The sequence below is a fragment of the Artemia sp. Qi Xiang Cuo genome, chromosome 3, assembly GCF_049724085.1.
Source record: "Artemia sp. Qi Xiang Cuo chromosome 3, ASM4972408v1, whole genome shotgun sequence".
NCBI lineage: Eukaryota > Metazoa > Arthropoda > Branchiopoda > Anostraca > Artemiidae > Artemia > Artemia sp. Qi Xiang Cuo.
In genome coordinates this window covers 79,789,373-79,816,379 of record NC_142796.1, presented here as the reverse complement: position 1 = coordinate 79,816,379, position 27,007 = coordinate 79,789,373, and the positions used below count along the sequence as shown (strand labels likewise).

At 35.7% G+C, this 27,007-nt stretch overlaps 1 protein-coding gene across 4 annotated transcripts in view; it reads left to right on the top strand.

The window, feature by feature from the left end:
* LOC148954591 (uncharacterized) overlaps positions 1–27,007 on the top strand; it is a 64,639-nt gene that overhangs the window by 14,040 nt on the left and 23,592 nt on the right. For 2 of the 4 annotated variants that reach the window (XM_089086621.1, XM_089086622.1), the window contains exons 3-7: positions 632–883; positions 4,344–4,483; positions 9,436–9,515; positions 13,994–14,131; positions 25,089–25,373. In XM_089086621.1, coding sequence (XP_088942747.1) covers positions 632–883; positions 4,344–4,483; positions 9,436–9,515; positions 13,994–14,131; positions 25,089–25,373 — 895 coding nt within the window. The remainder of the gene's footprint in view (positions 1–631; positions 884–4,343; positions 4,484–9,435; positions 9,516–13,993; positions 14,132–25,088; positions 25,374–27,007) is intronic. The other 2 variants (XM_089086623.1, XM_089086624.1) reach the window with 2 other exon arrangements.

The window sequence follows — 27,007 nt, the reverse complement described above, 5'->3', positions numbered from 1 at the left end:
TTGAGATTAGAGATAATATTTAGCAGGAGATTACAAATAATTGTACCGTGTGAGTTTTATTGTGTGTGTTTTGATTATGCACTCCTGTCCCAAATATGTCCTGTGGAAATGACGAGACTATTTTGCTAGTTTATTTGATTAAGGCTTGTAAAATAAGCTATTCAGTTCCTAATTTAACTTTAACAAAATCTGTAGAATCAATTTGCAGCTTTAAGTCGGTTTTCAGTATTAATTCTCTCAGGTGTGTTTAAGAACTAAAAGTTCAATCTGTACTTTGCTTGTAGGTGCATATCGATTTGGGTCAGAGCCATTTGGATTTTGGCTGAAAACAAGAAACATGCAATTTTAACCTAAAGTCCTAAGGATCTTTGCCCTATTTTTGGGAAATATTGATGTTATTCCTCTGCATCCAAATATGTCTGTATTGTCATTTAAATCTTCCACAAGAGTTTGAAAAGTTCTGGTGTAATAATGCTTGTCTCTTAGTACCTTTCCTGATGCTTGTCACACAGACCTGGGTCTTAGTATAAATTGTATTGCTTTAAATCCTTTTTATTAAACTGATCTAACTTCTGTATTGCCTTCTAACTCTATTTTCACTCTATTGTGATGATTTTGTCTTATTTTACAGGTTTTATACCATGTCCTCCTCCTCCTACTTTATCACTGCTGGATATACCCCCACCTCCTCCCCCTCCTGAAGAAGAATGCCCTCCTGGCACCAATTTACCACCAGTTTTCAGTCCCCCCAAAGAGGAAACCGTTTCTACACCTGCCAAGCCATATTTATCTAATCAGAAACATATTTTAAGTGAATTGACACCATCTGCATTTGGGATGTCTATGTCATTTGAAGAAGGAAAACTTACACAGGATTTATCAGGTAATTTATATGGCTAAATTCATCCTTAAATAAAAAAAAACAAGTTTTTTTTTTAACTGAAAATAAGGAACAACATTAAAACTTAAAACAAACAGAAATTATTTCATATATGAAAGGGGCTGTCATTTCCTCAACGCCCGCTCTTTATGCTAAAGTTTGACTCTTTCTCACAACTCTACTTTATAAAACTATAAAAAAAAAAAATTGATAGGACCAAACTTGATGAAACTTATATATTTAATATCATCATAATCCGGTCTTTTTTATGTATCTATTGGTATCAGAATTCGGTTTTTTAGAGTTTCGGTCACTATTGAGCCGGGTCGCTCCTTCCTGCATGATTGATCCTGCAAGATCAATCAGTGAAGACCACAATTTCCGAGATATTAATAACTTTGTCAACCTCCGATCGGGAGTCCTTTTAAGATGTTAACTTTCAGATTACAAGGAGTAGGATAATCAAAGCTCCGAATGACAGATATGCCTCAGAGAAATATTTTTGTTCTCGTTTTGTATCACGGTTTTTAATTGGATACATAACAGTCTATGCTTTAGGTTAGAATAAATTACACTTAGTTTGAGGATTATTAGCTAATGTTTTGCGGAAGGCCCTTAAATGATGCCAAAATTTACCTAACGTCATACTCATTCAAAATATGATTTATGCAATTGAATTTTTTGTGTTTATAGCCAAGAATTTATAATAATCCTCTGATTCGTTAAAGTACCAGGAGACCGAGCTTCGCTTGGAGATACGAATTTTAAAAATGAAAACCTTGTCCGTGCTATCCCCCCATACCCCAATTCACATAGGAAAAATCCTTTTTGTTTTATATTTCTGGATTTAGTTGTTTTGACATTGGTTTTATTTTTGTGACTAGTCAGTCTCTGAATTGGTGCCCCCAAATGAAACAAGGAAAAACAAACTGATTTAACTAAAAATTCAGTCCAGAATAACCGTATTATTTGTTGAGTATCTTGCTAAGATCGCTCTCAAAGTTCAAATGACCTGCTTTGTCAACCCATATGGTGGCTAATTAATCCAACAATTGCTGCATAAGAATTTGATACAAATACTAGTTCAAATACAATGCAAATGTAACCCAGTTGGGAACGTATATAAAAGTGGTTAGTGCTATGTACGAGAATAATATTGCTTCGATTAAGGCAGGAAGGGAGGCTAGTAACTGGTTTCGTATTAAATTAGGATTTAAGCATGCTTACGTTCTATTCCTATCTTTACGGATCATTTTGATGGATTTTGTTCTAAGGAGCACAGCAAAGGCATTGGGAGGACAGGCAATAAATTAGCGAATTAAAACTCTCCTAGGCAATATTTTGCTGATGATTAGTTTCCTAGATGAAAACCTTAACAAATGATTGAATTTTTGTATGTTTTGAGAGTTCAGGATGCAAGAACATGTTTGAAAATTAATGTTAAGAAGACTGAGTCGCGAAGGCTAAGAAGAAGTGAAGATGAAAAAATGGTATTGGGTAACGAACAGTGGACAGCTTAACTTACCTTGGTTGTTTTATTAGTAAAGACGGTGGGAGCAGTGAAGACGTTAAAAGTATAATAGCCATGGCTCAGGGTGTTTTTCACAGTTGACAAAAGTTTGGAAGAATAGGAAGATAAGTTTATAAACCAAGATTAAAATATTGGAATCTACAGGGATGACAGTGGTCAAGTATGGTTCTGAAGCGTGGGCGCTTCGAATGACGAAAGAGTATTTGCTAGACGTTTTCAGTAGAAATTGTCTACTGATTGTTTTGGTTACCCGACTGACTGACTGTATCTCAAACAGTAGACTGTAAGGAATGTGGTTCAATCCCGTGTTCTAGGGCTGTAATGATTGAAAGGTTGAGATGCCTAGGATACGTTCTGCGGATGAAGGATAACAGATTGCCACATATCGTCCTTTTCAGCCAACCCTATTGGGTCAAACGAAAACAGGTCGTCACTGAATGGTGTTGGAGGATATCATAAGGAAAGATTTAAGCGAAATTGGGACTTCCTTGGAAGGTGTAAAGAGGGTGGTTATGCATAGATTGGGATGGAGAAGGAGCGTGCGCAGCTGTTTTGGCCTCAAGTGGCTTATATATATATATATATATATATATATATATATATATATATATATATATATATATATATATATATATATAATAATTCCTTGAGAATCATGAGAACCAGAAATCCTAGAAAAAACTGTACTTGTGTAATATACTGCGACCTAATATTCTTCATCTAATTAGAACCTTGGATATTCCATAATTTTGGTTTCTGGTTCTCTATAATTTTTTAGCTGAAATTAAGGGGCGGTATTAAAACTTCAAACGAACAGAAATTCCTTATATGAGGCGGGCTACTCCTTCCTCAACCCTCGCTCTCCATGCTAAAGTTTTTCAAATCATGCCAGCAAACTTCCTCCCCTCCCCGTGTAAAATTTTCACTGAAAAATTTTCCCAATCCCCATTTCTCCCCCCTCCCCGAAAAAAATGTACATTTCCCAATAGAAAATACTCAGAAAATGAGCGAATATTGTAACTTACAACTCTTTTCCTAGGGGCTGTGGGGAATCTTGTCATCCCCAGAGGCATAGTTATTAGACGTTTCAACTATGCTGAATCAGATGACTATATAATAATTTTGATTGGATATCTTTGGGGGGGGGGGAAGGAGCTTGGAGGGATGCTAGTTGCCATCATATCTTTTTGGTCGCTTAAAAAAGGAAAGTAGAACTGTTGGTTTCTGTTTGAATGAACCTCCTCCCAATCTTCTATGACCATTGGTTCCATACGATCACTCCTGAAAAATAAAACGCACACCTGTGATCTTTCTTCTGGCATAAAATGTAAAATTCCTCATTTTTATTGAAAGAAGCTTGAAACCTCTACAGTAGAGTTCTCTAATATGCTGAATCGGGTATAATTTTAATTAAAATAGCTTTACTTTTTTGGGTGCCCCCCCCCCCCTTTCGAAAATAAGGCAAAATTCTTTCAGGCTCCTAGATTTTGATGGGTAATTTTAAACTTGATGAATCTTACATATTTGGATCAGCATAAAAAGCCATTTAGAGTTTTAGTTTAGGGTTTAGTTAGTTTTGCATTTTAGTAGCCTCGGAGGGTTTGTGCTGTGAAGAGTCGGTAAGTAGTAGTAGTGTCCTATTTATTTTAAAACCTACGTAAAAGCAATTGGGGAGATGTTATAACTAATACAACTACAGAAACAGAGCTTGGTTTTTATGAAAAGGAATAGAGATAAAGTTAATCTTAACCAATACAATTGAAAACGAAGGTTGGGTATAGGGAGGAACTCAATTTAGAAAAAAAAAGAAAAGGAATATGAGAAACCATGAACTCTTGTTAATGTAAAGATTATGTCGGTCATGTTATCTTGTATTTACATGTCATAACTTGTATTTCAAGATGCCAAATTGTAAACTAATTTTTATTTTAGGCTTGACTAAAAGTGCTCGTAAGCGAAGAAATAAGCGTTTACGTGAAGCTAGTGCCATGGCAAGTGCAGCGTCTATGTCACCTTTCTTTGCAAATTCGTCTGCAGCGAATAAGAAGGATTTGAGAACCAGTATAACTCCCGTAAGTTTTTTTTGCATTCGCTCAAAATTCTGCTTCAATCACTGTGCAAAATCTCTAACTCTCTGCTAAAAAACCGGTGGGTAGAGGAAAATAGGTCTATTTTGGTCCTCCGTAAATACATAGTAAAAACTTGCACGATTCTAGTTCAAGCCGGTTGCTACATGCTCACCCATGTGTTAGCAAACTTGTGGGGTATTGGAGGAACATATGGTCCACTTTGACTGTACAATCATACTGAAACATCATTGTGTGATTCCAGTTAAAATCTGTTGCAATATCTCTACACTTCTGCTCAAAACTCTCCGGTGAGAAGAGCAGGGGATATTGGATTAGCCGTGGGCCCATGTCATATCTATGTTGAACAACTTCATATAGTTTTATATGAAATAGACTGTAAAAATGTGTCGTTGTAGGCTCTGGCTCAAGGACGAACGAAAACCATCCTATTTGGTCCCAGGCAAGAACTGTACATATCTTCACAGAATGTAATGCTTGGGGTTAGGCCCTCATGAATTTCCCGCAATAAACTGGAATGGGCGGCCGAAGAAAAATAAATTCAACAGGACAAAGCAAAATGTCCCGAACATAAATTTCTGTGATCAAGAGGAAATACTATATTCATATATAGACTGAAGCCATTATTAGGGAATTTAACTTAAAACGACACAAAAAAACAAACAAATAATATTTGCGTTTTTTAATCTGCCTGTGTTAGATAACACCGATACATTTTCAAAGGAGTGCCATTCTTTCATATTTGTTCTGTTTTTAGTTCTTTTTCTGGCTTAATACGGTTCAATATCTTGACGAATTGTCTAAACGAATCTCAAAGGAAAACAGTTGAGTTTGTAAATTTGTGTTTGTATAACGGACCCTGTTTTATAATTTTTTTTTTTTTTTAAATTCTTTTGAATGGACCTTAGCCGTTAGTTGTAAGGAAAAGCCAAAAATTAAAAAAAGAAAAATACCAATATCGTTTTCGATATCGATATTGAATATCACCCAACACTAGTCTTTTGTGTATTTTAGTACACTTTTTCTTGAAACGGAAATTCCAATGAAGTACTCAAATTGAATCTTATCAGTCCCGTATTTTGAAATTCCATAAAGATCGCAGCACTTTTTAGTGTGTTTCATCCGTTCTTCTAAAATTGTTCAAAATGTGCTTATGCTAATAACTTCTGCTGAACAAATTCAGAATTAGTCGGTAGCGTATCTTCTGCATCAGTATAAAATTTATATTCTGCTAATGCATATAATTGTAATCAAAATTCCATTTTATAGATCTAGTTTATATTCCCAAGAGTCCCTCTTTACCTACAGCTTGTTTCTTCGACCTGTTCTATCCAAGCTGAAATGTCAGTAAGGCTGTCATTGCCCTCAAGGCCCCTTGTCTACGCTCACGTTTAATCAATATGTAATAATGAGTTGGGAATGACGATCTTCCCTGAAGACTGCACCGTTTAAATGTTTTTTGGTTGGGTGGGGGGGGAAATCAAAAACTAATTTGGTATCTTCATTTCACGTTTTCTGTGGAGCTTTTTTGGACAAATCCTTTTTTTTGGAGATACGAACCCACCCTCCCCCTGCTGTGCAGGTAAGTGAGAGTAATATTTAATGCCACACTTAAATTTTGCCTGTATTATGAAGGGAGCTGTTAACCATGTTACCCATATTGCAGATACAGTCCAAAAACATACCTCAGAATGCAGGGAAGCTAGTTGGTAAATTATTCCTCCCTTCCCTCCATGTTTACCTAAAGTAATTCCCACTAGAACTTCTAATTTCCGTTAAATTGTTTCAATATTCTGTGAACCCTGGTGGAAAAAATAAAATAAAAGAAAATATTAACGTACATTCCTAACTACCAAAAAATATAATCATAGTTTATTTTGTACACCCTTGAAACCTCTGCTTTGGGGTTTTTTGATTTGCTAAATTTTTTATTTATTTTCATCAAGATTGGTCTGCTTTTTGTGGGTGTTTTCTTTTCTTCTAATTTGATAAGAAATTTCTCAGGATCATAAATTTAAAAAAATACTCTTTAACTTAACTATATATTTAGAATCCTTATGGAAATCAAATTCTTTTAAAGTTTTTAATGTTGCCATTATATTTCAAACCTTGGATTTCTATTGGCACTGGTTACAAATATCTATTTGAAAACCTATTTGTGAACAATGATCGATTTGCCGAGTTTGGGACCCTTTCTCTAGGGTTGGGAGAGTCCAGTCATCTCCAAAGTCATTTTTATTGAGTCTTTGGACTATTTTGAGTAAAATGGCTGTATCTTGATGCCTTGATTTGATTCTAGGGGAGTTATAGAAGTACCTGGGGCAAAAGGAGGCACGGGAGGGGGTTGATAGTCCACCAATCACTGCCATCCATAAAATGGGCACCATAACTTTCAATTTTAACTATGTCAAAATTCATCTCATTGAGACCCACTTGATCTTTACTATGCCAATACAACTTTTGGGAAAACACAATATATATCTTTCAATATAATTAAGACAATTGCTTGCTTTTAAAACAAGAGAGATTGCCTGAGAGTCTACTTTTGAGCCAGACACTGAGCCTCATTTTCTACTTTCGTCCTAAACTTCTGTCTGAATTTACGATTGGTTTCTATTAAAAGTATAAGAAATACATTAAAAATAAGTTAAGACAGGATTATATCTGGTAAAAAAAAAAGAAAGAAAACTGTCACAAAGCGGATTAATATAGTCTCGCTCCTCAACGCCTCGCTCTTTACGCTAAAGTTTTTTATTGTTGAAAAAATAGAGTTGTGAGAAAGTCAAACTTTAGCGTAAAGAGTGAGGCGTTGAGGAGGGGACAGCCCCTTTCACATACGGAATAATTTCTGTTCGTTTTAAGTTTTAACGTCGTTCCTCACTTTCAGGTAAAAAAACATGTTTTTTTTAATTTAATTTTTGGACGTTTTTAAGTTAATGCAGGTTTTGATTTTGGCTCAACGTACATGAATAATTAAAACAGAGTTTGCATGTTAATTTTAATTTATTTAGGTAAAATGGCTTTCTCGAAACTTGTTTAATTTATTTACAAACGTTTTTATTATTAATAAATATACGCAACTTACGAATTAACATACGTAACGAACTTCTATATTCATAGATTTTTAATACGTATATTAGGGGGTTCGCCCCCTAGTTAATACCTTGCTCTTTAAGCTAAAGTTCAAATTTTGTTCCAATTCTTTAAAAATGACCCCTTAATCACAAAGGCCGTTAATTCGAATAAATAGCTCTTATGAAAGTACTAAAAAAATCTTTGGCTTAAAGAGCGAGGTATTGACTAGGGGGTGAACCCAATCATATACTTAATATTTTCTGTTTATTTTAAGTTTTGATGTTGCTCCTTACTTTCAGTTGAAAAACTTCTTCTTTTTTTTTATTTAATTTCTGATCTTTTTCTTAAATAATGCTGGGAAATCCGACACCCCCTTCATAGTAATGTCCCTTCTCCCATGAAAACTTCCTTCATGGAAAGATCCTCCCATATAACCCCCGACCCGCCCACCCCCCCCTACCAGAAAAAATCCCCCCTAAAACGTCTGTATACTTCCCAATAACCAACACTATATATTAAGATTGGGTAAAGTTCATAACTTTCAGGCCCCCCCCGGGGACTTTGGGGGATTTAGTCATCATAAAAGACATATTTATCATATTTTTGACCATGCTTAACAAAATGGCTATCTCAAAATTTTGATCGGTTGACTTTTGGAAAAAAAATGAGCGTGGGAGGGGGCCTAGTTGCCCTCCATTTTTTTTTGGTCACTTAAAGAGGGCACTAGAACTTTTAATGTCCGTTCCAATGAGCCCTCCCATGATATTCTAGGACCACTGGGTCGATACGATCAAGCAAAAAAAAAAACAAACATGCATCCGTGATCTTTCTTCTGGCAAAAAATGCAAAATTCCACATTTTTGTAGATAGGTGCTTGAAACCTCTACAGTAGGGTTCTCTTATACGCTGAATATGATGGTGGGATTTTCATTAAGGTTCTATAACTTTTAGGGGGTCTTTCCTCCTTTTTTTTCTAAAATCAGCCAAATTTTCTCAGGCGCGTGACTTTTGATGGGTAAGACTAAAATTATGAAACTTATATATTTGGAATCAGCATAATAAACTGATTCTTTTTATGTATCTATGGATATCAAGACTCTGTTTTTTAGAGTTTTGGTTACTATTGAACCAAGTTGCTCCTTACTTACAGTTCGTTACCACGAACTGTTTGATAAAAAGGACTCTTAGCTTTTTCATAAATTTTTGTAATGACGAATATCTCAGTCGATCCGAAACTATATTTTGTATTCAGAATAATAGTAGTATAGCATAAGCTTTAATCTGACACATTTATTGAGTGGACTTTTGAGACGAAGCTCTTCTCCCCCCCCGCCCCGATATTTGAAAATGTGTGTGTTTTCCGTATAATTACCTGGTTTTTGTATATTTTACCTTATTCTTCAGGAATTTGGGGTTCATCCGAAATTTGGCCCCATCCCTCCTCTATCTCTCTGGTAAGCATCTACTTACCTGACTGACTTGAATAATATAGTTTTAATGCAATACTTCGCAGTTGATGTTGGTAAGAGAACATCCAGCCCGTGTGTATCCCCCCCTCCATAAAAAGAGAAAAAATGTCGCCTAATCAGTTTAAAGTAAGGTGCAGTAAGTTAAGGAAACGGTCAACAAGTTTCAGTGTTTAATTATGGCATATGTAAATGCCATAGAATTAATCCGCCTAAGATTGGCCAGAGATGCTATTCTTTCTTGTTATCCTCGTTGTAATAAAAAGACTACATTCTTTCAATTTATATATTTATTATTCTATATATAGCACAAATTATCTAGAATAGTTCCTGTCTTACTAGTTTCATATGTTTATTCTGTTTTAGTTATTCGTCATAATCTTTTTTGTTTTTTAGAAATCTGTGTCAGGTGTTGATGAGTTGGCATCCGAGATGAAACCTCCAGGTCCTTCTAAAGAGCTTTCACCAGGTTTGCAGTAAGTATTTTATTCGAGCTAATTGTAAACAATAAACTTTAGTCTTAAGTTATACAATATTCAATCTAAAACAAGCTGTTATGAAAAGTCCCTCAATTTTTGGAAGAACTTATAATCTTTCAATATTTCTGCTCTTATGCAGCCAAGCACTACCCATAGTTTTGTCTACTGGTTTTTGAAGTTTTTTCTTAGCAGAACTTTGGCATTATGGCTTGAAAAAAAAACAGCTAAAAAAAAAATCTAAAGTTTTTTTTGAAGAATTCGTGGGGTATCAGACTGAAAGAAATTTAGAATACTTATCATTAAAAATTGTTATTGGTAGAAAGAATTCTGGTTATATTCTTGAATTCAGCATAAAACATCTTCTTCAGTAGCAAAATTATCTTCTTTCTTTTATATTCTTCTTTATTTTTTCATTCAAAATAACCAAGTTTTGTAATAAAGCAAATTTTAAGAATTCTTGCCGCAAAACTGGACATCAGAAATTGCTTCAGATTCAAAATAAGACGTTGAATTTAAAGCTCAATGATTTCAGTTGGGTAAAATTTGCTATTTAATATCGTAAGTTATGTGGAAAACTATTCATATTTTTTTCAAGGGCATAGATTTACGCTTCTTAATTTTTTCGCTAAATCCAGATAATCTTAGTTCATTTCATTTATTATTCGAACAAACTGCAGAATGTTCCTACAGACTACACCAGTAACAACTGAAAACTTGTCTTGTGAAATAACTTGAAAAAGGGAGATATTACGAAAAGAAACGAGTGAAGCCTAAAGAAGCTATTCTGTCCCACCTGACTCATTCAGTGGTTAGGCGCTCAAGACAGATAGCCCCTTGAGCCTCCCTTGAAATCTTAAGATTTTGCGGTTATCCCAAAATTTTCCATTCGCCTGTTTTTATATTCATTTGAATCTGTTTTTTTACGTTTCTTCCAATTTCTGATAAATGTTATTGCTAGTACTTTAAGAATAATCGAGTGACGCAAAATTCTCTCTTTCTCTTTCTTTCGCTTTTATGGAAAAGCAAAGTCTATGGCGTGACTCTGTAAGTTCAGCCAAAGCCGACCCAGCTTTAAACTAGTACCTGGAGAAATCTGGGGAAAGTAAACAGAAGGGTTTGCGAAAGCACAGGATGGATGGCCCCTAACCTGGCCCAACCCCCCATTGCACTACGTGGCTGAAGGGCCATGGAATGGAGATCTGTATTGCCAGTAGGGATTGTAAAATACAACGCCGTATTCTTTACCTTTTTAGTCTTTACTATTTCTATAAGAGAGCTTTTCTGAATATCCCACTCCCCATCCAAAGAAAAATATATAATTTTAACAGCCAACACCATGTTACATATATAAAAATTTTCTTAAATTTGTCTGGACCATATTCCTCCTTTATTAAACGCCCCTCAATCTCCACTACCTCTTGCCCAATCTTCTACTGGCTACCAAGAAGTTCCCAGCCTGTTCAGGGCTCTATCCTTCTTTGTCAAAAATATCGGTTCCAAGTTTTGTAATCTTAACAGAAGAAAGTCGGGAATGGCACTCAAAAATTTACATGATTTCTGTCGATTACGACAAGGTCTTCGATTCTGTAGACAGGCAAAACTTGTGGAAGATCCTTCTACTCTACGGCATCCTGGAGAAACTAGTTACCCTCATCGTTGCGGTGTATGAAAGCAGTGGATGCTACGTTAAGACGACTGACGATCATACGCTATTTTGTGTATCGCGTCAAGAGTAAAGCAGGGCTGTATTTTGTTGCCACTACTTTTCGTAAAACTATTGACTACATTCTCAGACGCAGTGAACCAGGTGGTATCCAGCTTAGCCTAGAAATTCGTCTCCAAAAACATACTGGATAGGCTGAAAAAAAGAGCCGATTTGGTCTGAATTGGTTTTGAAAATAAACGCCGAAAGCTCTAAATGCATGGCAGCCACCAGTGTGCCAAGCAAGCAGTCTGGCTTAAATACTTAGGGAGCATAATAAAAAATACTGGCTCAATGGCGCAAGAAGTTTCGGCGAGAATCGGACAGGCAAATGGTGCATTTAACAGGCTTCGAAAAGAATGTCGATCCCAAAATCTCAGCAGCCCTAACAATTTTATCTAACCCGATTGGGAGGATAAGGTAGCTGCAGCAAATCAACGGGATGATTGGAGGCTCTTCCTCGATATTCAGAGTGGCAAAGGTGGAACTAAGATCAAAGTTAGGCAAACACAATTTTTTCTTCCTTGTTGTCAACTGGAAAACCACGCTCACCCTCCTGATTGCTCTTTGTATGCACCATCGTCCTTTCCCCTACCTCTCAAATACCTAGATAAGCCAACCCCTAACCCCACCTTTCCGAGATCTCAACGCCTAAAATTGAAACCCTTGTCAGGAAACGCTCAAACCCATCAACTGTCGCATTTCTCAAGCCGTTTGTAACCCGTAGTTACTAACGCGGAAGTTTTTAATATGACAAGCTTACCTAAGTTGAGGTGTTATCGGAATTAAATCAAATAGATGTTATAGCTGTTACAGAACTACATTCCCAGTACCTAAAATCCCTTATTTTGTTAATTATTCACAGTTTATTAAACTCCGTCCTCTAGATCACCAAGAAAACGTGGTGGTGCCTTGTCTTTCTACTAAGAGTAACCTTTGCCCCATCATATTTGAGTATGAGGAAATTGTTTGGTTAAGTATCAGGCCGAAGGTGCGCCCCAGTCTCTTTAATATTATTGCAATCACTGTCCTTTATTACTCGCCTTACCAAGATGTTGATGAAAAACGTAGATTATCCAGTAATTCCGACAGGTGCTGATTTGGTTATTCCTAAGTATCGCAATGCTGGCCTTTTTTCAGTTAGTGATGCTAATGATCTTAAGATGGGTTTTATTTGCTCTTCGGCAAGGTTAAGCAAATAGTTAAAGTACCAACAACTAGAGGAAATACCTCTCTTGATGTTATTCCAACTAGTGTGAATGATTTTTAGTCATCCTTCAGCTTTGCCCCTACTGGATGGGAGTTATCACCCTTCTCTTGTTTTGTCTCTCTTCAAACTTCAAAGATTCTTTCTCAATCGCCTATAATTCTTACCCCCCTCTTCAGAACTCAAGCCTTCTTTCTTTTGGCATATGGCTGAATACTGGTCCGATATTTACAATTGATCAAGTCTTGATGTGAAAACTGCTGCTTTCCACTAACAGTTAACTGATAAATATCGAATATCTTTCCCAGAAAAAAAAAGGTTAAAAAACGCGTTAATGACAAACCGTATGCAAATCAACCCTTAAAGACATTAATTAGAAATAAATTACAGTTTAATGTCGAAGAATGGTTTAAAAATAAGCAAAAAAATTGGTACCCCGAGGTTTAAAAGTTGTATGTTAGGAGACATGACCCACTTAATTTCAAACTTTCTGACCCCCCCCCCCCCGAGAGTTGCCGCCAATAACCTTAACAGATCCGTTGCTTCTATTGTCCAGAGCCTTCCAGCATTGTCTGACCTATTACCAACTGATATTTTTTTTTGCCTTTACCCTTTATTTCTCCTTTGAAGTTCGAAAGAAGAATGGGGAAACTAAGAAAAACATGTGAAGGTTCTGTTTAATGTTGAATCAAAGGATGTTAAACTTATCTGAATTTAATGCTTTTGTTAGGCTTTCTTTGTATGGCTTTAACTGTTCTCCAAAGTTTTTATGTGTTCTACGTTAATAATTCGCGCAACTGCACGGTGTTTGATATACCCCTCTTTAATGAGTAACTGGTGTTTTATCCTTAAGAGAATTAAGAAGGTCCATAACACTTAAATTGCTTTTAGAAATAACAGATAAATTGTTTTTAAACAAACTTTTTTCAGTTTTGAAGTAATGTTTGGAATAGAAAGAAGGTTAACTGTGTTGGAGAGTTTTATTCAAATCTTCTATAGATTTGAGATTTAGGGCTTTAAGAGAATGTCTATTTAGCCTTTAAGCAATTAGGATATTAACCCACATTCGAATTTTCGAATAAGCGTTCTTTTTTTAAATAAATGTTTTATCTGTTTCTCTGTCTCCCTCTCTGCTTCTCTCTCTTGTGCGTTGTCAATTTCGTGGTACAATCAGTGATACAAAGCTACGTTTGTTATAGCATTTTATTATTATTTTGTTATACAGTTTATTATTATCAATATGCATATAATGCAGCGTAAGACTTACGAAAGAAAGGCCAACACTAACGCTAAGCACAACTGGATCTGTCTTTTGCTTCCTAAAATGTGTAAAAGCAGTAGAAGGTTAGTATAATAGTCACCCTTGAAATAAAACTAGAACTCTGATGACATGGAACGCTGACAGGAGTACCTTTAAACTTGCATAAGAAGTCTGTCTTAAAATATTGAACTCGTTGTTGACGGTATTAATCTCGTTGGTAACGGTATAAACCGTTCTTGACGTTGTCGTTGTTGACGGTATTGAATTATCAATTTCATTTTTATTATCTGGGATGAAAATTTTAGGCGCTATATGTATAGGTGTTTGTCAGCCTGTACTGATGATTACCAAAGAAAAGAAGTGAATTCATTCATTAGAAGAAAAGTAACAGAAGAAAAACGTATTTTGCAAGACGCAGACTGGGATAAGGAGCCTCTTCCAGTGTAAGTTCCAGGTGGTTCTTTCTGTTTTGATCTCTCTTTTCCTCTCTACCTCACTCTCTTGTTCCTTCTCTTTGTGTAAACCTTTAGGTATTTGGTATTTGCACTTTCTTTTCAATCAAACTGTCCTTATATTTTTGCCTATTTTTCTCAATTTTTCAACTGTGCATAATTAACTGAACCAGAAAATTGTCAAAAAGAAAGCAATATTACTTCTCTACTGAATTCTAGGAGCTGGTATAACCGCTAGGTTTCCATTGTATTAATATGAGACTTGGCTGCTAGAAAAAAGTACATATCTTAAGACAATATTATGGTCTAAACAGTCAAAGAGGGATATTATCAAAGGAAGAAATTCTGAGGAATAGGAACCAAATTATCTGGGACCCATGCAAAAGTTTTGCCTCACAGGCTTCAAAGAGATGACAGTTTATATCACTGAACCCGAATTAGCCATTTATACGGATTAAGTAAAAAAAAGTTTCCGAATAAGAAGCTTTTCAAAGAAAAGTAAAGGCCATGTTAAACTTAAGATCAGCAGATGCAAATACCTGTTAAAATTCAAACTCAAAACGACCAGAAATTACTATTAAAGAATAAATGAAACCCAAAACGAACAGAAATTAAATAAACAATCATAGCAAAAAAAAACACAACAAGTAATACACAACAAGTAATAATATAAATGAATAAATAAATCTTAAAGCGAGTAATGCTTTAATTGAAGATGCAAATCAAGCTTAAAACAAAAAAAAATATTTTGCTATTGAAGTATAAATGAAACTCAAAACGAACAGAAATTAAATAAACAATCAATGCAAACAAACATACAATAGATACTATGAATCTTATAATGAACTTATAAATATAAATAAATCTTAAAACGACTCAAACTCAAATTGAATATGCAAATCAAGCTTCAAACGAACAAAAATCACTACAAACAAGAGTTTGGGTATCGCCTCCTTCTCTCACTGTAAAAGTCTAAAACCTACTGCGTCATGGCGCTTTACTGAAAACTATGTGTGTCTTGAACAGTCTTGGAAAGTATAAACAAAATCAAATTGAAAATTTGAGGTGTAATGATATTAATTGTTGAAAGATCCATCAGTTCAAGATTTTATTTCACTGTAATTTTATTTTCATTTTCAATACTGTAAGAACTGGGAAAGAAAATAAGAACTGGAAAGAAAGAAGAACTGCTGTAAGAACTGGAAAAGAAAATATTTGTAATATAATTCGTTTTCAGTGAAGCACCAATGACGCAGTAGGCTTTAGGTTTTTACAGTTAAGGAAGGGGGCAGTATCCAAACTCTTGTTTGTAGTGAAACTATATTTGTCTTGAACAATTTTACTAAGAACTAATAAATTCAACTGAATATTTGATGTTTAATGATATTAATTGCTGAAACCTCATCAGTTCAAAATTTTACTGTAATTTTAATGTTTATTTTCAATTCTAAGTACAAAAGAAAAGATTTGTAATATAATTCGTTTTCAGTAAAGCGCCAATGACGCAGTAGATTTTAGACTTTTACGGTGAGAGAAGGAGGCGATACCCAAACTCTTGTTTGTTGTGATTTTTGTTCGTTTCAAGCTTGATTCGCAAATTCAATTTAAGTTTAAACAGTTTTAAGACTTATTTTATTCATTTATATTAGTATCTATTGTATGTTTGTTTGCATTGATTATTTATTTTATTTCTATTCGTTTTATTTATACTTAAATAGCAAAATATTTTTTTTGTTTAAAGCTTGATTTGCATATTCAATTTAAGCATTACTCGCTTTAAGATTTATTTATTCATTTATATTATTACTTGTTGTATGTTTTTTTTGCTATAATTGTTTATTTAATTTCTGTTCGTTTTGGGTTTGAATTTTAACAGGTATTAGTATCTGCTGATCTTAAGTTTAAAATGGCCTTTACTTTTCTTTGAAAATCTTCTTTTTTGGAAAGTTTTTTTTAAAAGTAATATTTGTTTGTTTTTGACTCCAAAAAGTTTCAAGTTTTTAAAAATTCCTTTTTTCAAATTCGAACTTTTTTTTAACATCAAATGTTCATCAAAGTATCAAAACTAGTATCAAAGTAAAACAATAACTAAGGAAAGAAAGCATCAAAGTAAACAAGGTATCAAAGTAACAATAAGCAACTTGCATAATTTACAACCCTTGCACCGTAAATCGAAATCGCCACGTAAATCATTAAATCCAAGTATTGAAGTAAACACAGTGTCAAAGTAACAATAAGCAAGCTCCGTAAGTCAGAGCCATTTCCCCGGGGTTGGGGGTTAAACCCCTTAAGAATAGTTATTTGACCTTTGATCTTTTTTGAACAAAATCGTAATCTCAAAATTTTGACCGGATATCCTTTGAAAAAGCGGGGCGTGGGCTAGTTGCTCATTGATCACTTTTGTCTCTTAAAAAGAACTAGAAGTTTCGATTTCCGATCAAATGAGCCGCCTCCGTAGTTAATACGACTACCCCTTCCGCAAAAGCTTTATATTCTAATAAAAGGAACTTACATAAGTTACAATCCGTGCCCCGGGGCTAAGGACGATTTCTCAATCCCTAAGTTATAGTAATTTGAATTTTGGACTATTTTGAAAAAAATGCCATTTCAAAATTTTTACAAGATGTATTTGGGGAAAAAGGCCCAAGGGGGGTGGGGACTTGCTACTTTTTGATCACTTTCGATTCTTAAAAGGCGCATAATAAATTTTGATTTCAGGTCGAATGAACTTCCTTCGCCGTTTATACGACCACGCTTTCCATAGAAGCTTTATATGTTAACGATGGGCTGCTAGTATAACTTAAAGCCCTTTCCTCCAGGGCTGGGGGGGGGATTCAAACCTGGAACTGTATCTGTTTGACATTTGGTTTGAACAAAATAGCTAACTCAAAAAAAGGCGTGGGGGGGGTAATTGCCCTTGAATCTCTTTTGACTCTTATAAAGTGAGCTAAAACTTTCAATTTCCAATCAAATGAACCCTTCTGAAATTTATACGAGCATCCCTTCCATAAGAACTATATATGCCCCCAAGGCATAACTTACAGCGTCTGCCCCCGTGCCCTGGAATTTGTTTCGACACAGAAAACTTTGTTATCTGACCCTTAAACTATTTTTAACAAAATGGCTCTCAAAATTTTTAAATTTTTTTTTGGGGGGGGGGGGGCTAGCTGCCATCCGATCATTTCTAATTCTTAAAAAGTGAACTACAACTTTCAATTTCCAATCAAATGAGCCTCTGAAGTTTATACGAGCATCCCTTCCATAAGAACCATATATGTCCCCATCGCATAACTTACAACGCCTGCCCCCGGGCCATGGGGGGCCGTATCGACACCGGAGTTTTTGTTATCTGAACTTTGAACTATTTTCAACAAAATGTCTATCTCAATATATTTTTCTGATGCAATTGGGGAAAAAAGGGTGGAGGGGGGGGGCTAGCTGCCCTCCGATCACTTTTGACTTATAAAAAGTGAACTAGAACTTTTAGTTTCCAATCAAATGAGCCCTATCTGAAGTTTTTACGAGAATTCTTCCATAAGAATCTGCAATTGGGGAAAAAAGGGCGTGAGATCGGGGTTAGTTGCCCTCCAATATCTTTTGACTCTAAAAAATTTAATTAGAACTTTTAATTTCCAATCAAATGAGCCCTCTCTGAAGTTTTTACGAGTATCCCTTCTATAAGAACCATTTTTGCCCCCAGGCTATAACTTACAGAGCCTGCCCGCGGGCCTTGGGGGCTTATGTCGACCCCAGAGTTTCGTTATATAATCTTTGGACTAGTGTTCATAAAATGGGTACCACAAAATTTTTTTATCGGGTGTATTTGGGGGAAAAAGGCGTGGGGGGGGGTGCTAGTTGCCTTCCGATTACTTTTGACTCTTTAAAAGGGCACTAGAACTCTTGATTTCCAATCGAATGAGTCCCCTATGAAGTTTATATGACGACCCCTTCCATATGAAGTGCCTCTGGGAAAAGATAATAATAAATAATAAAATGTTGGAGCCGTATGGCCTTTACTATGGGCAACGCTATAGCGTTGCCTCTGAAAATGAGTAGTTGTAATTTAAAACTAAACCCGTTCAATTATGCATTATTATCTGTAATAAAGTTGTATGTGGTTAATCATTATTATATTTGTCTCAATAATAATAATTGGCGTGTTTGCTCGGTTGCCTAATTAAAAATATTTTTTTGTTTCAGAGGCCCCCAAAAAAGAGCCAAAAATCTTTTATTTTTTAATCTTCTCAAAACTTATATCATGAACTCCTTTGGCTAAGGGGACTCTAATGCAGAAAGAAAGTGTTAAATAAACTAATTTTGGTTCTCTCAAAAATAGGGCCCAACAAAGAGACAAAAACTTATTTTCCTGAATGACTTGAAGCTTAAAACCTCAAGTCCCTGTGTCGTAGTGACCCTGTTGTGTCAAAACAGTTTTAGTTGTGGTATATGGGCTTCCTACAATGAAGAAGAATTGTTTTCTGATTGACCTAAAATTCATATCCTCAAGTGATTGGGCCGTTGGGAGCAAAACATTAAAGCAACATAAAAGTAAAAACATTTATATTTTTTCAGTAAAGTGCAAATTTTGTTCTGGCCTTGGGAAGGCATAGGGATTTTGCGCCCAACTTATGTAAATTTCTGCTCGTTTTGAGTTTGACTCGGTTATTTATTGTATTTTCTGTGCACTTTACTGAAAAAAATATAAATGTTTTTACTTTTATAAATTTAATAAATCAAATAATATTAACATTTTGATTACTAAATATCAGTATATGTATATTAAACTGACAATGCACATTCACTTGTATTTTTTCAGTAAAGTACAAATTTTGTTCTGGCATTGGGAAGGCATAGGGGTTTGGCGCCCAAGTTATATTCATTTCTGCTCGTTTTGAGTTTGACTCAGTTAATTATTGTAATTTCGGTTCGTTTTTGGTTCCTTTTATTTATCGATGCTGATTTGTGGTAGTTTCACGCTTGGTAGATTATATGATTCTATTTTTGCACATTTTTTGTTTAATGGAGTTCTTTACTTTTCTTTGAAAAACTTATTTTGTGGAAAAAGTTTTTTTAATTAATTTCTGTTCGTTTTATGTTGACATAGTCTTTTCAGGGAAAAAGAAAATAATAGTTAAATTTTTTTCTTCTTTTTAAGACTTTATAGTTTGGCCTGCTATTTTTATGCTGGAAAAAAATTTTCAGCAATTTTTAACAACATACACCCTTTTAAAAATCTGGACACAAATAGTACTGTTTAATTTAGTTTCATACCTCCTCTAGTTGGAAAACTTGATACCATTTGCAAAAAAATCTGTTTACTTTCTTTGATAGCATGGATACACTTACGCTATTTTGATTTGGTTAAATTTTAAGAGCTGAAGTAGCCCCGAAAGTTTGAAAATAATGCCCTCAGTCGTTCTTGGTATACTGCTGAGATGCCTTTTTTGGAATTAGCAATATCACAGTGCATTTTGATTTAATCTTAAGACAACAGTTAGTTTTTAAACATAATGGGCCAATGGAAGTGCAGGCATCGGAGGGTGGGAGAGGAAGGGGGATTAGTTGCCCTCCAATCACTTTCGACTATTAAAAAGGGCATCAGCCCTTTCTATTTTCAATCGAATGAGCCCCTTTCGAAGTTCCCACGACAACTCTTTCGATACGAAGTGCCCTGGTCTAAACAACAACAAAAATATCACAATTCAATTTCGACTATGAAAAAGGGTAGTAACCATATGAATTTCAAATCGAATGAACCCTTTTTCAAGTTTTAACTACCATGATTTCAGTACAAACCTTATATGCCCCCAGGGCATAACTTATAGTAGTTGCTCTGACGGTTGTAGGGGAGTGTCCTCCTCAAAAACATATTTTATATCTGGAAATCAACTACGCTGAACAAAATGGTAATCTCAAAATTTTTATTGGATGTGTTTGGGGGAATGATGGGCATGGGGGGGCTAGTTGCCCTCCAATCACTTTTGTCTATTAAAAAGGGCACTAGCCCTTTGAATCTCCAATCGAATGAGCTTTTCTTGAAGTTTCTACGACAACGCCTTCTATAAAAACCTTATATGCCCCCAGGGCATAACCTAAAACCCTTGTCCTGAGGGCTGTGGGGGAGTATCCTCCTCAAAAACATATTTTCTATCCGGAAATCAAATACGCTGAACAAAATGGCTATCTCAAAATTTTGATTGGATGTGTTCTGGGGAATGATGGGTGTGGGGGGCTAGTTGCCCTACAACCACTTTCGACTATTAAAAAGGGCACTAGAACTCTCAATTTCCAATCGAATGAGCCCCTTTTGAAGTTTCTACGACGACCCCTTCCATATGTAGTGCTCTGCTCTAAAGGAAAAAAAATAATAATAAATAGTACATTGTGCCAACATCGTTCTTATATTCCCTCAGGGCATATGTTTAAACCCTTGCCCCGAGGGTTATGGCTTAGCCCTTTGAATTTCCAATCGAATGAGCCTTTTTTGATGTTTCTAAGACAACACCTTCTATAAAAAACCTTATATGCCCCCAGGGCATAACTTAAAACCCTTGCCCTGAGGGTTGTGGGGGAGTGTCCTTCTCAAAATCATATTTTCTATTTGGAAATCAACCACACTGAACAAAATGGCTATCTCAGAATTTTGATTGGATGTGTTAGGGGGAATGATGGGCGTGGGTGGGCTAGTTGCCCTCCAATCACTTTCGACTATTAAAAAGGGCACTAGTCCTTTGAATTTTCCAATCGAATGAGCTTTTTTGAAGTTTCTATGGCAACACCTTCTTTAAAAGCATCATGTGACACCAGGGCATAACTCATAACCCTAGCCTTGAGGGCTGTGGGGGAATGTCCTCCTCAAAAATATATTTTCTATCTGGTAATTAGTTAGGTATAAGAAACTAACTAACTCATAGCTGTGATTTGATGTGCTTGGAGAAATGATGGGCGGGGGTGGGCTAGTTGCCCTTAAATCACTTTCGACTATTAAAAAGGGCACTAGCCCTTTCAATTTCATATCGAATGATCCCTTTTTGAAGTTTCTACGACAACGCCTTCTATCAAAATCTGATTTGCCCCCAGGGCATAACTGAAAAGCCTGGCCCTGAGGGTTGTGGAGGAGTGTCCTCCTCCAAAACATATTTTCTATCTGGAAATCAACTACGCTGAACAAAACGGCTATCTAAAAAATTTGATTGGATGTGTTTGGGGGAATTATGGGCGTGGGGAGGGGGGCTTGTTGCCCCCAATCACTTTCGACTATTAAAAAGGGTACTAGCCCTTCGAATTCCCAATCGAATGAGCCTGTTTCGAAGTTTCTACGACAACGCCTTCTATAAAAACCTTATATGCCCCCGGGCATAACTTAAAACCCTAGCCCTGAGGGCTGTGGGGGAATATCCTCCTCAAAAACATATTTTCTATCTGGTAATCAACTAGGCTGAACAAAATGGCTATCTCAAAATTTTGATTGGATGTGTTTGGGGAAATGATGGGCGGGGGTGGGCTAGTTGCCCTTCAATCACTTTCGACTATTAAAAAGAGCACATATATAGGGGGAGTTTCCTCCTAAAAAACATATTTTCTATCTGGAAATCAACTACGCTGAACAAAATGGCTATCTCAAAATTTTGATTGGATGTGTTCAGGGGATGATGGGCAGGGGGGGGGGCTAGTTGCCCTCCAACCACTTTCGACTATTAAAAAGGTCGGTAGAACTCTCAATTTCCAATCGAATGAGCCCCTTTTCAAGTTTTTACGACGACCACTTCCATATGAAGTGCCCAGCTCTAAAGGAAAAAAAAACATAATAAATAGTACATTGTGCCAACATCGTTCTTATATGCCCCCTGGGCATAACTTAAAACCCTTGCCCTGAGGGTTGTGAGGGAGTATCCTTCTCAAAAACATATTTTCTATCTGGAAATCAACTACGCTGAACAAATGGCTATCTCAAAATTTTGATTGGATGTGTTTGGGGGAATGATGGGCGTGGGGGGGCACGTTGCCCTCCAATCACTTTCGACTATTAAAAAGGGTACTAGCCCTTTGAATTTCCAATCGAACGAGCCTGTTTTGAAGTCTTTACGACAACGCCTTCTGTAAAAACCTTATATGCCCCCAGGGCATAACTGAAAACCCTTGCCTTCAGGGTTGTGGGGGAGTGTCCTCCTCAAAAACACATTTTCTATCTGGAAATCAACTACGCTGAACAAAATGGCAATCTCGATTCCAATTTTGATTGGATGTGTTTGGGGGAATGACGACAACTCCTTCGATACGAAGTGCCTGTCAAAGGGAAAAAACCCCATTGTGGCCATATCGTTCTTTACTTAGGCAGCGCTAGCGCGCTGCCTATGATGTTCATCATCTATAAAATTATCTGTTCTTTTTCATGCGGTTGAGTTTGAACAATCTTATCTACTTCCACCAAGTGCAAACCATTCGCTCTTTCCCAATAACAACTTTAGCACCTTATTTTTGCTCTTCTCTGCAATTAATAAAATACGAAATACGCCCTTTCATTTTTAAAATAACAAAATCAGAGTATGATTATACATAGTAAATCTGAAACCTTTGGAATCAAGCTAGCTATAACATATAGCTTACAAAGTAAGCAAAAAAAAAAAACAAAGGAAAAAATCAAACTAAAGCAGGTCTTGTCTAGGTGGAAGGAAGGCATCTTAAAAGCAGTAGTCCCAGCCTTGCTTCAAGTGATACTTTTGTTACTTCAAGGCCTTATGCTAAATCCTCCAGCTTACTGGTTGTTTGCTAAAACCCCACGATCCCAAAAGAAACTATTAATAAGTTATCTTTGAAGAGTTCCCTTTTAAGGCTGGAACTCATAGTAGCGTATTATCATAGTAACTTATGGAAACATAGGGATTTCAATAAAATGGTGAAACTACTACCGAGTAATAGTATCTGATAATAAATGAATCTTTCCTAAAATTTTATTTAAGAGTTTCTTAGTTTTAGATCTTACAAAACTTACGGCAGCCACATTGATATCCTATCACATATATGAAAAAATCTTCGGCTTTTTCTTAGCGGCCACCAGAAAAAAGCAGATACATCGTTGATACTCAGGCTAAAGTATGATTTACTCGACTGATGAGAAGGGAAAGGGTAGGTTAGAAACTCTCCAGTCAAGGGTCTTCGACCATGGTTATCCCTATGCTATGCATGTTTCATTTCGATCCGCCTCCATTTTTAAGGTTAAATAAGAAATGACCCGGGAAAATGCAGTTTTTTATAAAAAAAAAAGGAAATTTAGTTTAATGCGAAAGGAATGTATAAAAAGCATACATATGTAAGTATTAGCTTTCAAAGAAGCCATTAAACAACTCTTCAATCTCACAGTGCCCCACTTCGGCTAGAGTAAAAAAAAATTGACACACAAGTGCTGGCTAAGCTAAAATGTGATTTTCTTCAATTTTTTATATAGAGAGCTGAAGTCCTTCGGTTAAGGGATTTTGGCTATCGTGATTTTATTGGTATACTTTATGTTTGGATGTGTCCCTTTTTTCGTGATTTTTGGAGCTGGAATGCTCATTTAGATCGAAATACCCATAGATTTGTTTTCGTCTGCTCCTTACTGTTAAGTTTACCTTTAATTGTAGCTAACATTCCTTTCATTTACATTTGAAATTTTGTTTAAAAATGTGTTTTTAAGTTTTGGCTATTATGGGTGCTCTTAGTGTGGTTAGCTCTTTACTAGGTTTCAGCTACTGCTGCAAACATGATGCAGATAGTACAGTCAGTTGTTCGTTTCCAAGTTGAAAGTTTTTAGACTAGAAAATTCTTAGAATCAATTGTTGGAAATGCTTGTCCTGGATGTGTTTTAACTAAGTATGGTCAGTTGTTGTGTTGTTTGTGTCTGTGAAAAAAGTCCTTTATTTCTTGGAAGTAATATCTAATCTCACTATATGTGGTTACTTTTTATTATTGATTATTGTTTTGGTTATTGTTCATTTATGTCAAGATTTGATTTAAAATAATAATAATGTTTGAGTTAAAAAGTAAATTTTTAAGTTGTAAAAGTCTTGTACCCCTAAATATTCCATTAATAATTATTATATAAAAAATGCTGGTCCAAAAATACCAAGACAAATTTTGGGTCTCTATTTTTCAAGTATTCTAATTAATCATGAAATCAGAGGAAAACATACGTTATTATCTTCTTTGAGTAACAGCTCTGTTTGTCGGGTGCCTTGCTCCTCTATTAGTCAAAGCTAAGTTTTAATTACTTTGTTTTGTCCAAGGTCCTTCCAAAATAATACTAAAAACGAGCAATAAATTGTCTAGAAATAGAAGAAAGTAGTTTCTCTTGATCCCTACCCGTGCTGTCATGTCTGATACAACCCTATTATTTGGCTGCAATACTCAAATTTCATTTTAACAGTAAATTTGTACCCGTTGCTTCGCAATGGGGCGTTATGATCCCGACATGGCAGGATAGCCTTTGACTTCACTGGTAGAATTTTCGTGCAGAAATGGACACTTCTTCTGGATCCTGGCCCCCCCCCCCCCCTCAACCGGCTTTTTAGACCACGTGGTATTTCTGGTGCGGGCCGCTTGTTGCGGGTTAACTGTAATATTTATAAGTCGGGTGTCAAAAAAGGTAATAATCGACTTCGTTCGTTCCTTTAGCATACGAGCCACATAATAAAAAGAGACTCTGTGGAGATCGAGTTTGAAATTTTGTTTTCTTCTATTTAAAACATGAATGTGAAGAAAATTCTGGTGCATCTGAAGGTCCTTTTGACTGCTATAGCTTCGATTAGTACAACCCAACAACAACAGAGAGAGAGCAAGAGCTACAACTGATGTCCCGTGTTAATTTCCAAACAGGCATTTTTAATCTCAAGGGACGGCTTATTATTATGTAATTCTAGAAAAATAAGCAGGAATGTTTCTCTTTACATCCGCAAATTTTTCTCATTTTAAGGCTATTTCAAGATTTGGGACAAAGGGCTCATGAAACAAGGATGACTTTTAAGCAACAGGGTTCTTTTAAGCAGCAAGGTGTATTCAAACGGTTAGCTAAAAACTCGGCTCCTCTCAGTAAAAGATTTGGAGAAAGTCCAGATACTATTTCAAAAAAAGAACGGTTTCGTCGCTCGATATCCAGAGATTCGTCTTTGTCGGCAAGGTCAAGAAGATCATCTGGTTCTTCAAAATCCAGGTCGAGGTCAAAATCCCGAGAAAGACGTAAAAGATCCCGATCAAGAAGGTAATAATTTTGACCAGGCGGCTTACCTCGCTTTACTCTTCTTTATTTTGTTTTTCTTTTTTCCTTTACCTGTTCATAAGCTAAGAATGAAAACTTATTTGTATGGCAAGAAATATAGATATTTGTGAGAACTTTCATCCTCTATGAGAATTTTGTTCTTCTATGTATATCTTCGTTTCAAACAACTGTGATTAAATTTGTATTGTCATTTAAGCTAGTAAAATAACAATACAAACGAGGGGATTTCAAGTTTTTGCTAAGTTATGTTTTATTTTTAATACTATTCTTTGATTTTCTAGTTTTTCAAAAAAGCTAGTTAGATTATCATTAACTATGGTACAATTTATTTACGAATATCTTGAAAAAAATGGATCCCGGAGAGTATATTTTTGGACCTTGAGAAGGCATTCGATTCGTTATGCCATGAAATATTGTTGTACAGATTAAACCATGGTGGGATACGAGGACCAGCGCACGATTTTATCGCATCTTACCTAAGTGGTCGCTCCCAAGTGATTAGGATCAACGACACAGTTTCGGATCCATGTCTGTTGTCAAATAATGGTGTCCCGCAAGGTTCAATCCTGGGACCACTGCTTTTTATAGTATGCATAAATGACCTTCCATCAGCGACAGAAAACCATGGTCTGAATGTTCTTTTAGCTGATGATACCGGATCATCACTTACTGGACAGTCGGAAGAGGATCTCAAAGAGAAGTTGTAAATCGTGTTTTCACAACTTCTTGTATGGCTAAAAGCTAATCGTTTGTCATTAAATGCATAAAAAACCAAATTTATCATTTATAGTAGAATTGGGCAGAATGCACAAGGAATTTGAACAATATTTGATCATGCTACAAATATTCAAATTCAAAGGGTAACTTCGCTCCGGTATCTGGGTATTATTATTGATGAAAACCTGTCAAATAAAGAACATTGTAACAGATTACGGGTTAAAGTTGCTCAAGGGGTTGGTATAATGCGAAGGTTTCAGCATTTTTTTTTCCATATGTAATCCTACGTTTAATTTATTTTGCGTTGGTTCATTCCCATCTTACGTATTGTCCTCTGATATATTTGGCAACATTCAAATGTCATGTGAAACTGATACAAATCTCTTCTAATTTTACAGAAATATTTATCATCACCGTCTTCGTATCCTAATAAGAGTAAAATTGAAACTATATCTTCTAACTAATATTTTGCCTGTTTCACAGATATTCACCCTTAATTCTTTTTATTTAAGGTAAAATATGACCGGTCGGAACTACCTCCGTACTTTCGTTCGAATAATTTTTTCCCTGTGCAACATGCCCATGCTTATGAAACCCGACATAAATGGAACATTCTGCACCTAAAATTAAACACAGAGGGATCCCGGTTCTCGCCATTATTTTTAATCACGGGTTCATGGTGTCTTTATCTACCATTTATTGATTGCAGCAAATCTCTTCCAAATATAAAAAAGCAACTTCATTCTATCCTTATAAATAAATCCAAGAATTAATAATATATTAATAAACTGGGTACATTTGATAATATTGTTTTGTTGGGTGTTTTGCCCTGTGAGCTGCTGGTTATCGGTTACCCTTGCTCGCCCGTTGTTGTTTTTTTATTGGTGTGTTTTTGGTGG